The 17,111-nt window shown below is 40.2% G+C and overlaps 1 protein-coding gene across 1 annotated transcript in view; it reads right to left on the reverse strand.

Annotated features, from left to right (window-relative positions):
• The window catches only part of LOC123518598 (putative transcription factor SPT20 homolog-like 2), a 298,506-nt gene that overhangs the window by 29,355 nt on the left and 252,040 nt on the right, over positions 1-17,111 (reverse strand). The window contains 1 exon segment of the mRNA XM_045279496.1: positions 1,435-1,523. Within this exon segment, the coding sequence (XP_045135431.1) occupies positions 1,435-1,523 (89 nt within the window).

Raw genomic sequence — 17,111 nt, forward strand, 5'->3', positions numbered from 1 at the left:
CCTTATTAATATTACAAGTTTTGTATTGTCTGCAAACGAATTTACTACTCAAACCCTCCAGCATGAGCATTCCTCTTTTCCTGTAAGTGAATACACACAAATTTCAGCCACTAGTAGATAAAAAGCAATCTTAAGTAATTTCTTCATTTATACATAAGTCAATCTCTTAGTCCATGACATTGTGCAAATAGATTACCAAAGCAGTCAATAAGAAACTCACATGGAGCATGGGTGTGGTTATGGAGGTGCCTAACCATTTATTTTTTTTTACTACATTCCCTTGCTTCTAAGCTAGACTTGTAAAAGAAGACTCTTCTTGGTGGTATTCAAGACAGCTGAGAGAGCCAGTGAACTTAAACTCCTCTCCAGCAATGCAGTTTCAGAAGGCTGTGAATTAGTTTTGGCAAACATGCATGAGGTTGTTACCAATGTGGAGACATTCTTAAACCAAACTACTATGGAATTTCAACTAAACCTTCTCCTTGGTCACCCAAGAGAATTAGAAATTTCTTTTGGGTGAAATCTGTACCTACACAGAACAAGACTGCTTCCTACCTTATGCACATCTAGTTGAAAGACATCTTGTGTTGCAGAATACTATCTAAAGCATTTCCAATGTAGAGGACACCTTTGTTTTTGGTGTATTTGTGGCAGCAGATGACATTATCACTTATATTTTTGCTCTCCTCTTTAGAGTTTGGTGACACTCTTGTTTAATCTTGGTGCACAATAGGCACTGAGTAAGAGATAATGGGAGGTACTAACAAGCACAGCCACTCCTGCATCCTCCAACCTGGACAATGTCTGGGCCTTCTTTATAAGTTGGGATCACTGACACTTATTGTGAACACCCACTATATGCATACTTTGCTGCTGATCATGATTTCTTCTCAATTTTATGTGAAAATCTGCTAAGTACAAGAAGCAGATACTGTGTGAAACCAGTCTCCTTTTTAATATTAAGAGAGATTTTTTTTTTTTCAGTCAACAATTTGTTTCACTGAAAACTTCCCAGTCTCCCTTTGTGAACATGTGGAAAGTAGAAGCCAGGGAATGGTGTTGCGTATGTTGTCACACAGACCACAAAGTATGGAGTTAAATGTGTGTGCAGGAAGGATAAAAAGAGTAACAAAGAAAAGTATGCATGACTGAAAACATCTTTTCTTTAAGGAATAAAAAGTAAATTCTATTGTTTTATGTTGTGTTATGTTTTTTTGCTTGCACTATTATGAATTCAATGTCATTTTGAATGCAAATAAATGGAAAATTCACCAGAAAATCAACCTTTCATAATCCTTGGAATGCATCTTCAATGAATTCATATTCTAATTACTTCAGTGTGATAATTTAATTAGATCTTGGTGTTGAGCTACAATACCTGATTATTAAGCAAAGGATGCAGCGCATGTAATAAAATATACTGAATTTACAAACCTGCAACACAGGAATAGAAGAAGAGGATCCTCCTTGCTGGCCAGATGACTTGGCAAGCTGTGTTGCCAGCTGAGATGAGTTCAGCTGACCTGAAATTAACAAATAAATAGAATAAATAATTTTGCATGGAGGAGGAGGAGATGCAAGATGAATACAAAGGAATACAAAGGAAAGCCAAACAGCAACAGACATTTGGGTCCTTTCAAAGTTGCTTGGTAAATACTTCTAACTAGCTATACAGCAGATAGACAGGAAAGTACAGGTGAAGGTTCTTCCCCACCCACTACTGGAAATTAGTTCGGAAAAGTACCATGCAGTATGGAAAAACTGACATGGAATTTTCACAAGAAAGGATGAAGGGAGATTCTACTATTCACCCTACAGTGAACTCTATATGTCTGTCTGGAAAGAAAGATACACAAAATAATAATAACAATAATACCATGTTTAATTATTCAGACAAGAAGAGAGCTTGTTGGGGGTTATTTTTTAAATATTAATCAATTTTACTTTTGAATGATGCAATAGAAGTGCTATTTACAAATTCTGAAGGAAGCTTATTCTAGATATTAAAAATTCTATCAAAGAAAAGTGCTTTACCCTGTGGGATTTGAAGCATTTGAGTATAATCTTAAAAGCCATTATTCCTACTCATGTTGGAATGATGAATAAAATACTTATTAGCATCAAGGTTGTTATATCCTTTAAAAATTTTAAAAACTCTTTCCCATTAATAAGTTGCTTTCTGTCAGAGAGCCAGTCTTCCAGCCATTTCAGGGTATTTCCAGCTATGCTGTGAGCTTTTACTTTGGTGATTAGTCTCTTCTGGGGGACACTGTCAAAAGCTTTCTGGAAATCAAGATAAATTACATCAACTGTTTCTGTCTCATCATACGAGTTAAAAGCTTAATAAAAAAAAGTGTAGTAAGTTTGTCAGGCAGCAGTGCTTATTTCTAAAACTGTGTTGTGAATTTTTCATTATTTTTTTTTTTTCTAAATCTTAGACAATCTTGTCTCTGATTATTGTTTCCAACTGCTTGCACACTACTGAAGTAAAACTGATTAGTCTGTAATTGGATGGGAATGGTTTATTTCCTTTCTTGAAAATATCCGTGACATTTGATAGCTTCCACTCGTGAGGGACTTTCCCGGCAAGTAAGAGTTTATTGAATAAAATCATAAGTGGTTTCATAAACTCATTTTTTTCCTTCTTTAAGGAGCCTAAGTGATATCTTTTTTGGCCCAGGTGTTTTGTTTATGTTCATGCTGTTCATGACTGAGAGGATTTAATTTTCTGTAATCATCAAGTTAGGCAGTGTAGTGCCATGTGCCTGAGGCACAGCTGTGGGCAGGTTGTTTTGGACATCTTCAGTCGTGAAGACTGTTGAAAAGAATCTGTTTAGGATGTTTGCCATTTCAACTTCGCTATCCATTTGGTTACCATTTTCTGTTATTAGTAGACCTAATTCTTGAGGGCAAAACTTTTTTTTTATTTTAGATGTGTGAAATTCTTTTGGGTTAGTTTTACAATCTGAGCTTCAACAGATTTTTGGGTGCATCTGACCAGCTTCTTTGCTTGTCATGGATATTGTTATCTGTAGTTGATTGAATGCTTGATGTGTTGGTGGAGGAAACTCGCCACACCTCGTGATTGAAAGGTTAAGGTCCCCCATAATTATGAATTTGTTTACGCAGGTAAAGTCTGCAATTTTTTCCTACACTAGTTCGTCTGTGGCGGGTGACTGGGGTGGAGGACAATAAACGAGATCTAATATTATTTCAGGGGATTTTTTTTCTATGTGTATGAAAGTGACATCTACGTTTACAATGGCTGATGTTGGCATTAAGCATAGACAAAGACTACTTTTAACGTAAAACATTACACCGCCCCCCTTAAGGTGAGATCTCTTGCTACTAAAAATGCAATATTCATCATGTGTGAACTCTGCAAGGTAATCTCTGTGTGCTGAATTTATCCAAGTTTCTGTAATACCAATGATGTCATAGTTTTCTTGATAAATTAGAAATTGTAGCTCATTTAATTTATTTTGTAAACTATGGATGGGCATTGAAATAATAAACTCTGATCTTGTCTGAATCTGAGGAAGAACTTATTACATTAGTGTTTACAATGCTGGTGTTGCTTCTACCACTAGTCCATTTTTCTATCTGTGGAGGCAAATTTTATCATGAATTAGAGAGGCGGTGGAGAAATGGATAAGGTGGTGAGCATGGGATCAGGCAGATGTCTACGCGTAGGTTTGAATCTTACCATGTGCCATCTTGAAACTTTTATCATTTGTCAAGTGGTTTAAAGTTATCTACATGTCATCATGATACCCAGGTTCTAGGTGGAGCTGTTATTGCCTTACACCAAAGATGCCCTTGGGTGGTGATACGGGCCATAATATGGGTACCACTATAAATAAAATTACCTACACCACAAATGGGCAAAAGCTAAACAGCTTTCCATACTCTTCAAGTATACATACAGGTGCAATAGGCTATAGCAAGGAGAAGGGAGAGTGAGAAAAAAAAAAAAAAAAAAAAAAAAAAAAAAAAAAACTCATCCTGACTGCACCACTGCCTTAAGATGGAGACCATCTCTCTGAAAGAGTCTGTGTTCATTGAAGAAGTTATTCAACTTGCTCTGGAACTCAACATTTTCCTGATGGCAAAGAGTCTTTAGTCTGTTACTAGTGTTGAAAGCAATGTTATATAAACATATGTCAGTATTGATCCTTGACAGAATGCATGAAAATATAATGTTTCTGTATTTAGTTTTATACTTCTGAATTATCTCCTTGTATTTCGCCATCAGTTACTCTGAGCAGGTTCGCTGGAGGAGGAGGAGGAGGAGGAGGAGGAGGAGGAGGAGGAGGAGGAGGAGGAGGAGGAGGAAGAGGAGGAGGAGGAGGAGGAGGAAGAGGAAGAGGAAGAGGAAGAGGAAGAGGAAGAGGAAGAGGAGGAGGAGGAGGAGGAGGAGGAGGAGGAGGAGGAGGAGGAAGAGGAAGAGGAGGAGGAGGAGGAGGAGGAGGAGGAGGAGGAGGAGGAGGAGGAAGAGGAAGAGGAAGAGGAAGAGGAAGAGGAGGAAGAGGCAGCAGTGGCATCATCATTTCCAAGGGGTTAAGCTGAATTAGTTTAGTTCTTCCAGTCATTCCTTAAATAGTTCAGTATATAATCTTGAATTTATTTCAATAGTTCTCCATTATATCTCTTCTAGCTTGTTGATGTCTTTATTGTAGTACAATAACCAGGAGTCCGTCAACCTTCCTCTTTCACTCTCCCACTGTCTGGGACTTAGTTACCCAGAAATCTGTGTGGCAAGAGTCACTAGTCAGTAGCATGCAGCCCCAGCCAAAATGGACGCCCTAGGAAAATTGCAAGATATTGCCTGTGCACTGCAGAGGAGCACTTTTTACAATCCTATTATAAATGCTGTAGACACTATTCATTGAAGAAATGAAGCTTTAAGGAGGAGAGAGGAAAAGAGATGAAAAGAACGGTCACAGAGTCCTATGAGAATTAGGGATTACTAAATTAGGATGAATGGAATTGATTTGACAGTCAAATTTTACCTCCCACAGGGGGGTAGGCACACTACCTCCTGAGGCTGTGCAGGGCTGGTGTGCACAAAAAACATCATCAAACTCCATTGTTCTTCCCTTTCCCCGCTCTAGTGGATTTTACTCGCTTATGGGTGGTTACATGACAGTTATGTATTGCGCTCTGGAACACGGCCCAAAACTGCACACATTATTCCAGATGAGGGTGCATGAGTGAGTTATATGGTACTAGTATAAGTTGTCTGATTGAAATTCAAAGGTTCTTCCAATGAACCTGATTAGTTTATTTGCTGTCTTTATTGATTCTGTGTAATGACTTGGTTTTAGATCTTCTGACATTACAAAACCAACATCAATCAATCGTGGGGGCCATACGCCGTGGGGCATGTCGCCTTTCCTACCCTATGGCACCACTCCAGGTGGTTGCGCCTCGCGAGTCTCCATGCAGGCTCCCTTCCCGTGCCAAGTAACTCCCAGCAAGAGGCATCGACTTGCCGCAGCCATGAGTTATATGGACGTCCCCTTGGCCTCCTCCATGCTGAGTTATCCCTTTCGAATACAACCTGATATGCAGGATCAGCTTCCAGGTAGTGTTCCACAACCCCATATAGTTGCAGTTGGCGCTGATGGACTATGCTGGTAATCGGCCTCAAATCAGTCTCACGGAGCAATCGCTGATTTGACACAGTCTTGCAAAGGCATTTAATACCAAAGACATCAATTCGCCTCTTCAGATTGGTGTTCAGCGTCCATGTCTCAACAACCATAGAATAAGACAGGGATCACCAGCAACTTGAAGATCTGAATTTTCGTCTGTCTCCACAGGTACTGACAATGCCAAATACTCGTGTTGAGCGAGGTCATAACAACATGGGCCAAGCCAATCTGCCATACAACTTCCTGGCTCAACCCACCGTCATTATGTACTACACTACCAAGGTATGTGAGGTTTTCTGAGATCTCAATGTCCTTGCCACACGCATGGATGGACAGTACTGTTTCATCCAGTAAGCCTCCAAACACCTGAACCTTGGTCTTGGGCCAGAAAATCTGGAGGCCCAGGGGCCTTGGCTCCTCATGCAGTGCCTCTAGAGCCATTACCAAAACCTTCAGTAACTCAGCAAAGATTACTGCATCATCAGCAAAAACAAGATCTGTAATCTCAGTATTGCTGACAGATGCTCTACAATGACTTTGGTCTACAACTCTGCCTGCCCAGTCCACATAAGTGTTGAAAAGTGATGGAGCAAGCACGCATCCCTACCTCACTCTCATATTCACAGGAAAGAAGCTGGACACACTCCACACTCCACAGTATGCACAGCCCCAGAGTAGAGGCCAGTTAACAGACCAATAATCCTTGCAGGAATCCCACAAAGATGCAGAAGATCTCAGGATGTCTCTCGATGCACTGAGTCAAACGCCTTCTTGAGATCGACATGAGCTGCAAGCATCCCTTGTCAAAACTCACGTCAGTGCTCCACAAATACGTGAAGCGCTAGGATCTGGTCAGTTGTTGGCTTACCAGGCGTGAACCCATACTGTTCAGGTCTCTGGTGTTTCAGCAGAAGACTGCGTATACGCATCAACAGCAAATGGGCAGGCACCTTGCCTGGTACGCTCAGCAGTGTTATACTTCAGTAGTTGTTGCAGTCCTGACGGCCCCCCTCTCCCCTTCCACCCTTCCAGATAGGGATGACCAAACCCTTTTTCCAGTCAGAGGGAATGGTACCTGAATGCCATGCAGTAGTCGAGACAGTATGCAATCCACGGATCATGGCCTCACCATTTGCTTTGAGCAGCTCTGCACTGATGTTACGGATGCAAGCTGCCTTTCCATCCCTCAACATTGCCATAGAGCTGGTCACAGAGCTTGACTGTGACATATTATTCATTTCAATGTTGCTCCTTATATACAGGGATCCTTGCAATTTGACCGTTCACAGTTTGAATTATCACCAATTCAAACTATGTTAATTAATACCCAATCCTCAAGGTTCGACCGACTAACTCGCCAATTCGACATTCATACGTCGCGCGCCACCCACCCGGTCAAATACGCCACCACCACAAATTAACTGTAAACCCGCCAGGCTAAAGTGTAAACAGACACTACCCTGTGCGTCATTTAAGGCTGTGTCACACCAGCACTTTTCCGTGAATTTTTTCTGTCAACTTTCTGAAGACTCAACTTTTGTTGATGCTGGTCATCACACACAAGCTCGCTGCCGCCTTTGTCGTGTTTGTCAACTGTAAACAAACATGGCGGGCCCTTCACTCCCAGCAAGCCAATGCTATTTTTTCGTTGCTATTTTTGGCCTTTAATGCTCCCTATGAGAAACTCTTCAGATAGCATTGTCCACTTGTAAACAACAGAGCTGCTCATCTTGGCCAGTTGTTCCTTGGAAGAGAAGCCTTGGAACACCACAATCCCAGAGAAATATAAACAAACAACTAAACTACTTTTCACTGCTAGGCTAAGACAAATATATATATACAGTATATACAGTATATACAGTATATATATATATATATATATATATATATATATATATATATATATATATATATATATATATATATATATACAGTAAAGTCCCAGGTTACGTCGGTCTCGAGTTACGTCAAACTCGCACTTACGTCAGTCCACTATAAGGCAATTTAAGATTTAAAAAATTCAAAAGTTCTAAATCGTATAGCGCAGGGTTTATTGTTATTGTTGGCCGCCAGGTGTCATTAGTGGTTATCCACCACACCGCCCACCTCATGCTTGAATACAATAACACTCTACGTACCTCAGTTCCACCACACCATTGCCCCTGGCAAGAGTGTTCCTACATCTACGTTTGCTGACTATCTTAGTATCTTGCTCAATGGCACCAAAAAGAAAACTCCTGAGTGATAGCAGTGATGCTAAGAAAAGGAAAACCATTACGCTACAAGAAAAAGTGGACATAATTAAAAGACATGAGAAGGGAGGCAGCAGCTGTGCGTAAGAGAGTGAAGAAGAAAATGGGAAGCCCATTACCATGACAACAGGGAGGTTGACGACCTTGAGGGCTCACGCACCTATCACAACAATAACAACTCCGGAGCCTTCGCCTGGGCCACACGACACTCACAGCTCACTTGCACCGTCTGTGCTTGTCTGCTGATCCCTATTGCCCTTTCCTATTGCATTTCCTGCTCCGCTGCCCACGCTTCTACTCCCACCGCGATGCACTACGCTCCCAGCTGTCCGCCCTGGGCGTCACAACATTCAACCTGCCTACCCTCCTTGCAGCCTCAGGCGTCCACCCCTCTGGCAACATGCAGTCCTTCGCATTCGCGGCCCTAATCAACAACAAAAACAAGCTTGTGTTTCATATTCCTACATACTTGTAAATAATATAACAATATAACCTTTTACTTATATAACGCTTCTACTCCTACCGCACTCCACAAAGCTCATAGCTGTCCGCCCTGGGCGTCACAACATTCGACCTGCCCACCCTCCTGGGTGGCCTCAGGCCGCCCCTCTCGGCAACCTGCAGTCCTTCGCGTTCGCGGCCCTAATCAATATATTCCTACATAGTTGTAAATAATATACCAATATAACAATATAACCTTTTACTTACCTGAATAACCATAAAAAAATATTGGTTGAAAACTCGATAATAAGCATTAAAAGTACAAAAACTCGAGTTACGTACAAAATTGACTTACATCATGTTTCAGGAACGTAACTCTGACGAAACTCGGGACCTTACTGTATATATATATATATATATATATATATATATATATATATATATATATATATATATATATATATATATATATATATATATATATATATATATATATATATATATATATATATATATATATAGATAGATAGATAGATAGATAGATAGATAGATATACAGTAAAAGTCCTTAAATCCGGAACCTAATAATCCGGAAATCCTTATAATCCGGAAAATTTGAAAGGCTGAGTTAAATATGCAAAAAGTAAAAAGTAATAGTAATAAATATATAATAATAATAGCCGAAACCGAAGAAGTCATCACCAACATTGAGTTTAACACAAACTCGTAAGAGAATAATATTTGGAGGTATTATAAGTGGTATTTTATGTTTCCGTAAATCCTTATAATCCGGAAAATTTGATTAGCGCCTTTCCCATGCCACCTTTATATCTTTTTAACCAGTCACTCCTCCTCCCATCTTACCTACTCTATTTCTTTTCCAAACGCATGCATGTGTGTGTGTGTGTGTGTTGCGGAGTCCTGTTATCTGCGTGGGTGGTCCAGCTGGTGTACGCTCGACGCCGGTGACGTGATTGGCTGGCGTATGATGTTGGAGGCCTTCCTTTCTTTTTGTTTCCCTTTATCAGACATCAGTAAATGTTTTATGTTATGAAATGTGTTTTGTATTATATTTAAAATTATTTTATAAAGTGTGACATAAGTATTGTGGACTGTATACATATTATGTGGGGTACAGTACAGTACAATCACTCAAACTTCTCAGTATATGTGGATGGTGGAATAGCCTACGTAAAACAGTGAAATCACCTACACAAATACAAGCTGACAAGTAGGAAAAGAGCAATCATCACATATGGCCTGCCATAATGGCTGGAAAGGCCCATGCCACTCCCCCCACAGTCTGGCAATTCTTCAAGAAAAAAAAAAAGCCTACGTAAATCTTGTGTGGTGTGATGAGGAAGTACACAGTAGACTGGTGGTAGTAGCAATTCCTACAAGATGTTATGACAGTACTACAAAGAGATATAACAAGTTGGGGTTAGTTTAGTCGGGTTTACATAGTACCCTCAAGATTTTAGTCTTACTTTCTGCCTTACTATCTTACAATCCGGAAAATCCTAGAATCTGGAATGCCTGAACTCCCATGACTTCCGGATTTCAGGACTTATACTGTATGTATGTATATATATATATATATATATATATATATATATATATATATATATATATATATATATATATATACAGTAAGGTCCCGGGTTACGTCGGTCTCGAGTTACGTCAAACTCGTAGTTACGTCACTCCACTAAAAGGCAATTTAAGATTAAAAAAATTGAAAATTTATAAATCGTAAAGCGCGGGATTTATTGTTATTGTTGGCTGCCAGGCGTCACTAGTGGTTACCCGCCACACTGCCCGCCTCACACTTGAATACAATAACACCCTGCCTCAGTTCCACCACACCGTCGCCCCTGGCAAGAGTGTTATCCTACTTCTGCGTTTACTGACTCAAGTTCTTAGTATCTTGCTCAATGGCACCAAAGAGAAAACTCCTTAGTGACAGCAGTGATGGTAAGAAAAGGATAATGGAATGAGTGAGCGAGTGAGGCAGCAGCTGTGTGTGAGGGAGGGAAGAAGAAAATGGAAAGCCCATTACCATGACAACGGGGAGGTTGACGACCTTGAGGGCTCGCGCACCCATCACAACAATAACAACTCCGGAGCCTTCACCTGGGCCACACGACACTCGCAGCTCACTTGCACCATCTACGCCTGTCTGCTGATCCCTATTGCCCTTTTCTATTGCATTTCCTGCTCCGCTGCCCACGCTTCTAGTCCCACCGCACTGCACTATGCTCCCAGCTGTCCGCCCTGGGCGTCACAACATTCGACCTGCCCACCCTCCTCGCAGCCTCAGGCGTCCACCCCTCTCGGCAACCTGCAGTCCTTCGCGTTCGTGGCCCTAATCAACAACAAAAACAAGCTTGTGTTTCATATTCCTACATAGTTGTAAATAATATAACAATATAACCTTTTACTTACCTGGTAGAATGACCATAAACAATGATTGGTTGAAAACTCGATAATATGCTTTAAAATGTACGGAAACTCGAGTTACGTACAAAATCAACTTACGTCATGTTTTAGGAACGTAACTCTGACGTAAACCGAGACCTTACTGTATAAATAAATATATATATATATATATATATATATATATATATATATATATATATATATATATATATATATATATACAAATATATTTACATCTTCTTATTAAGATTCTATTGATTTGAGATTATAGCATCATTCCAATTAACAAGAAAATTAATTTTATTATAAAAGTGTTTAGTAGAATCCATAGATCTTAATTTAACTAAAATTTTTGTTTTGTCTGACTCAAGACGACGGAAAGCCACCTTCATCCCCAGCCCTAAGAAGCACAATTCCCTGCCTTTGAAAGATAAGCTTGAGCTTATAAAAAAGTGTGAGGCAGGTATAGCTCACAGTGTCGTTGCAACGCAAATAAGTGTCCCTAGATCAACAGTACAGCAATACTCTGCTTAACGAACAGGATAGGGGATGTTAAAGCTGTTCGTAGAGCGAAAATTCGTTAAACAAACGTAACTCTCCCATAGGGAAATAATGGAAATAGGGGGGATGCGTTCTGGGCTGGTCCCCAACATACCACATGGGTTAAAAAAAAATTATATATATATTTCTATTAGCTTTTTACAAATCTTGCCCGCAAGAAAGCATTGTTTTGTAATGCATAAAGTGAAATCTTACACAGAATACCAAAAAATAAAGCAGAGATGAGATCGGCCACAGACGAGGCGGAGACTCACGGTGACTAGGCCGCTTCTTCTTCTTCTTCTTGTAACCTTTTTAGCCTGCATGTTGTCTTTCACCACGATATTTTTGTTTTCACTCCTCTATTGCCTGCTATAATGGATATCATATCTTAGTATTCATATATGCTCATACCATGAGGATAACCTGGACTCTGTGGCACTGAGTGATAGTGAATTACTGTATTTCATTAGTAATTCACTCACTCACCAGGACTCAGGTTATCCTCATAACATGAGCGTATGAATACTAAGATATGATATCCATTATAGCAGGCAATAGAGAAGTGGAAACATAAATATCATGGTGAAAGGCAACATGCAGGCTAAAAAGGTCACAAGAAGAAGAAGCGACCGAGTCGCCGTGAGCTTCCGCCTCGTCTGTGGCCGCTCTCATCATCTCTGCTTTATTTTTTGGTATTCCATAAAAGATTTCACTTTATGCATTTTAAAACAATCCTTTCTTGAGGGGCAAGGTCTGTAAAAAGCTAATAGAAATGTTGTTTTGTGGACATAAAATGCATATACAGTAAAGTCCCGGGTTACGTCGGTCTCGAGTTACGTCAAACTCGTAGTTACGTCAATCCACTATAAGGCAATTTAAGATAAAAAAAAATTGAAAATTTATAAATCGTAAAGCACAGGATTTATTGTTATTGTTGGTGGTTACCCACCACACCGCCCGCCTCACGCTGCCTTGAATACAATAACACCCTGCCTCAGTTCCACCACACCATCGCCCCTGGCAAGAGTGTTATCCTACTTCTGCGTTTACTGACTCAAGTTCTTAGTATCTTGCTCAATGGCACCAAAGAGAAAACTCCTTAGTGACAGCAGTGATGCTAAGAAAAGGAAAACCATTACGCTGCAAGAAAAAGGACATAAATTAATTTTTGTGGTTAACTTTTTATTTTGAAAATCCCTTTGCAGACATATACGAGTTAACTCGTCTTCCTATAAACTCCAAGCTCTCCCCTCATCTCCCTCCTCCTCCTCCTCCTAACTTGTCAAGAAATATTCATTGTCTGATGAAATGGCAATGTCATCAGAAGTATTCAAGCTTCTGAGGGAAGGTTCATATTCGCTATCTTCCTCAGAACTAGACATTTGGGGTGTAAATTATTTGAAAAGGGTACAAAAATTGAGTGGTAATGTGGATGGAAACAACACCCATGTGACGACAGTGGTTGCCAGAGCAAGTCTAGTATGAGTGTCCTTGAAATCCCACCGCTCCACCCTGTCGCCTCTGCCAGGCGTACGATTTGACGAGAATACTCATTTCACATGTAGAATGGCTTAAAAAGGCTCAGAATCGATGAGTATATATGTCTGACCTTTTGAAGGTCAAGTTTTAGATGAGTATACTTGTCAACGACTGAAAAAGGAACATTTAGTGAAAATGAGTATATTCGTTTCTGCCGAGGAAGGGGTTAAAACGGAAACGTTCGTTAAGCGGAGTATTACTGCATTAACAATTTGGAAGAACAGGGACAAGTACCGCAAGACCACTGCAGGTGTATTTATTTCCAAAAATGTACTGTAGAGCACCCTAATGTGTTTAATATAAAAAAAAAACCTAGATATAAATGAAGCCTTTAACCTTTAAAGTACAGGGGGTTGATTTACTTTCTGTCAGTTACAACGGGGAAAAATCACACCTGTCAAAAATGCTAAAAATATTTTTCCCTTATAAAAACATATTTCTTTGTTATTCTGAGTAGATGATATAATTTTTAACATGTTATGACCTCTAAGAGCAAAGTTATTGCATATAAAAAAATTCATGGCAGAACCTGCCGCTAAGAAATACCCCCCAAGCTCCCATAACACCGCACTCTCTCTCTCTCTCTCTCTCTCTCTCTCTCTCTCTCCTTTTGGGCATTTGAATTTGATAAAAAAGTAGGAACTTTTGCACTTTCATGTCAGGAAAATGTGAACTCAGATATATGAAATGATGTGCAAAACAGGAAAAGAAAAAGAAACCACATATTACAAGTATTGTGGATTTGTATAATAATTGGAATCTGCAACTCTTATTAGCAATGGGATTCATGTGACTTGGCCAACAAGCACAGTCTTGTAGAGCCAGCCAGGGGTGACACACACCAGGGGTGACACACACTAGCGCATTGCTTGAGGGGAATAGGCTATGTGAGGTTCATGAACGTCGCTGTGAGGGTTGGTCTCTGTCTTCCAGATCATTATCAGAATCACAACTCGAGTCTTCAACTTCTTGTCTCAATAAAAAAATCACTGTCTTCATTTTCATCACTCCTAAATGTCATTACCGAGTAACACTGACATAACATCACTCGGAGTACCATTTCCTCCCTCCGGGTCACAGGGGTTGCCAGATGTCACCTCGAAATGGGAAAAGATGACTTATTGTGAGGGAACATATATCTCAAGGCTCAAGCAGGTGAGCGAGAAAAGATGCCATATACCTCCACTTGCCCCACGACCAATAGTGAGGGGGAGAGATTCAAACATTTAGTGCGGAAAAATCATGATTACCAGTACGATCCCCGCCTCTCTGCAAGCAATGCTACAATCGAACCGATATTATCACCGTACTTTATGGGGTAATAGTACTGATTCAGTCTAAGTTAGTGTTTTCTAGAAGTTACAGTGATGTTTTGAGGGAATATAGGCTGGAGGTTGGTCCCTATCCCCCTAATTCTTAACCCCTTACCGGATGTTAAAAAACCCCGCCTGTATGATATCTTTAGTGCCCGCAAGCTGGAAACTCATGCAAGCTTGTCATACTTGTTGTCTTTGTGTAATATGCTGCTATTTTTTAGTCACTATATTGCCTTCGAAGAGGAAAGTGGACTCTTCTCTCTTAGAGAGAGAGAGAGAGAGAGAGAGAGAGAGAGAGAGAGAGAGAGAGAGAGAGAGAGAGAGAGATTTGAGATAATATTTTAGACACAAGACACACGCATGTAGCTTATTTTTCGAGAGGAAGAAAAAAAAAAAAGGGAGAGAGAGAGAGAGAGAGAGAGAGAGAGAGAGAGAGAGAGAGAGAGAGAGAGAGAGAGAGAGAGAGAGAGAGAGAGAGAGAGAGAGAGAGAGAGAGAGAGAGAGATTAGAAAATTTGTTGTTTTTGTATTTGTGTGTGATTGACTGTTTGATCTGCTGCAGTCTCTGACGAGACAGCCAGACGTTACCCTACGGAACGAGCTCAGAGCTCATTATTTCCGATCTTCGGATAAGCCTGAGACCAGGCACACACCACACACCGGGACAACAAGGTCACAACTCCTCGATTTACATCCCGTACCTACTCACTGCTAGGTGAACAGGGGCTACGTGAAATGAGACACACCCAAATATCTCCACCGGCCGGGAATAGAACCCGGTCCTCTGGCTTGTGAAGCCAGCGCTCTAACCACTGAGCTACCGGGCCGTGTGTGTGTGTGTGTGTGTGTATTTACCTAATTGTAACATACGGAAAAGAGCTATGCTCGTACTGTCCCGTCTCCATATCTACTAATGTCCAGCTTTTTCTTAAAATCATGAATATTCCTTGCGTTGACCACTTCCACGTCTAAACTATTCCATGCTTCCACCCTTCTATGAGGAAGCTATATTTTTCACATCTCTCCTATAAGTGGCCATTTTAGTTTTTCCCATGCCCTCTCGACATTCTTTCATTCCACATACACAGATCTTCCCTATCCATTTTTCCATGCCAATCATCACTCTGTATATTGCTATCAGGTCTCCCCTTTCTCTTCTGTTTTCCAGGGTTGGAAGTTGCATTCTGTTCAGTCTGTCTTCATAAGTCAAATCTCTTAAGTCAGGCACCATTTTTGTTGCAGCCCTCTGTACTTTCTCTAGTTTCCTTATGTGTTTCTTTAAGTTCGAGCCCACTGTATTGTTGCATATTCAAGCCTCGGTCTTATCATTGCAGTAATTATTTTCTTCATCATTTCTTCATCTAAATATCTGAACGCCACTCTTATGTTCCTCAATAAGTTCAATACTTCTCCAATTATTTTGTTTATATGTCTCTCTGGCGATAGGTCATTGGTAATTGTCACCCCAAGGTCTTTTCTTCATGACTGGTTTTATGTCTTCATTTCCTATCTTGTACATACTCCTGATTCTTCTTTCACTCTTGCCAAACTCTAATTTCTTGCATTTTGTCGTGTTGAACTCCATTTGCCATGTACAGCTCCATTTCCATATTCTGTCCAAGTCTTCCTGGAGTAGTTCGCAATCTTTGTCACATCTCACTTTTCTTAACAATTTTGCATCGTCTGCAAATAGGCTCACATAACTGGACACCCCATCCACCATGTCATTTATGTAGACCGAACATTACTGGTGCCAACACTGATCCCTGTGGAACTCCACTCTCCACCAAGCCCCATTCTGATGGTCTGTCCTTAATTATTGTTCTCATTTCTCTTCCTACCAAAAGTCTTCCATCCATTTTAGTAAACTGCCATGCACTCCTCCTACCATTTCAAGTTTCCAGATCAGTCTCCGGTGTGGTACCTTATCAAAGGCCTTTTTTAAATCCAGATATATTCCATCAGCCCAACCATCTCTTTCCTGTATTACATCTATCACCCTCGAATAGTAACATATCAGGTTTGTCGTGCATGAACGCCCTTTTCTAAAACCAAATTGACACTCACAAAGTATGTCATTTTCTCCAAGAAGTCTGTCCATCTATTCTTCACCACCCTCTCACACATCTTAGCTACCACACTTGTAAGTGACACTGGTCTATAGTTCAATGGGTCTCTCTTGTTACCTGATTTATAAATTGGGACAATGTTAGCTCTTTTCCAGTCTTGGGGCACTACACCTTCCCTTAATGAGGCATCAATTACTTCACAAACTTTTTCTGCCAGTTGCTCCTGCATTCTCTTAAAATCCATCCTGATACCCCATCAGGTCCCACAGCTTTTCTCACTTCTAAACTCCCCATCATATTCTTGATCTCCTCCACAGTTACTTGAAACTCCTTCATAATCCCTTTCTGTTCCATTACCAGTGGTTTGTCAAAAGCAGTCTCCTTTGTGAATACCTTCCGAAAGCATCCATTCATAGCCTCTGCCATTTCCTGGGATCTTCACTGCATACTCCATTTACTTCTAAACTTTCAATACTTTCTCTATTTTTGATGTTGTTGTTCACATGTCTGTAAAAAGCCTTGGTTGGTCTTTACATTTATCAATTATATCCTTTTCTTGTTTCTTTCTTTCTTCTCTTCTAATCAACACATATTCATTTCTTGCTCTTTTGTAACTTTCCCACTGCTTAATCCGTCTTTTCCTTCTCCACCTCTTCCATGCATCCTCTTTTCTTGTTCTAGCCTTTTCACATCTATCGTTAAACCAGTCCTGCTTTCCAACTTCTCTATGTTGTCTTATTGGTACAAATTTTTCTCACCTTCTTTGTATATTTTTATAAATTCCTTCCACTTTTCATTTGCTCCTTAGCACTCTTGAATTTCATCCAATTTGTCTCTTGAAAGAATTTCTTTAGGTT

This window comes from Portunus trituberculatus, chromosome 6 (genome assembly GCF_017591435.1).
Source record: "Portunus trituberculatus isolate SZX2019 chromosome 6, ASM1759143v1, whole genome shotgun sequence".
NCBI classification, from domain to species: domain Eukaryota; kingdom Metazoa; phylum Arthropoda; class Malacostraca; order Decapoda; family Portunidae; genus Portunus; species Portunus trituberculatus.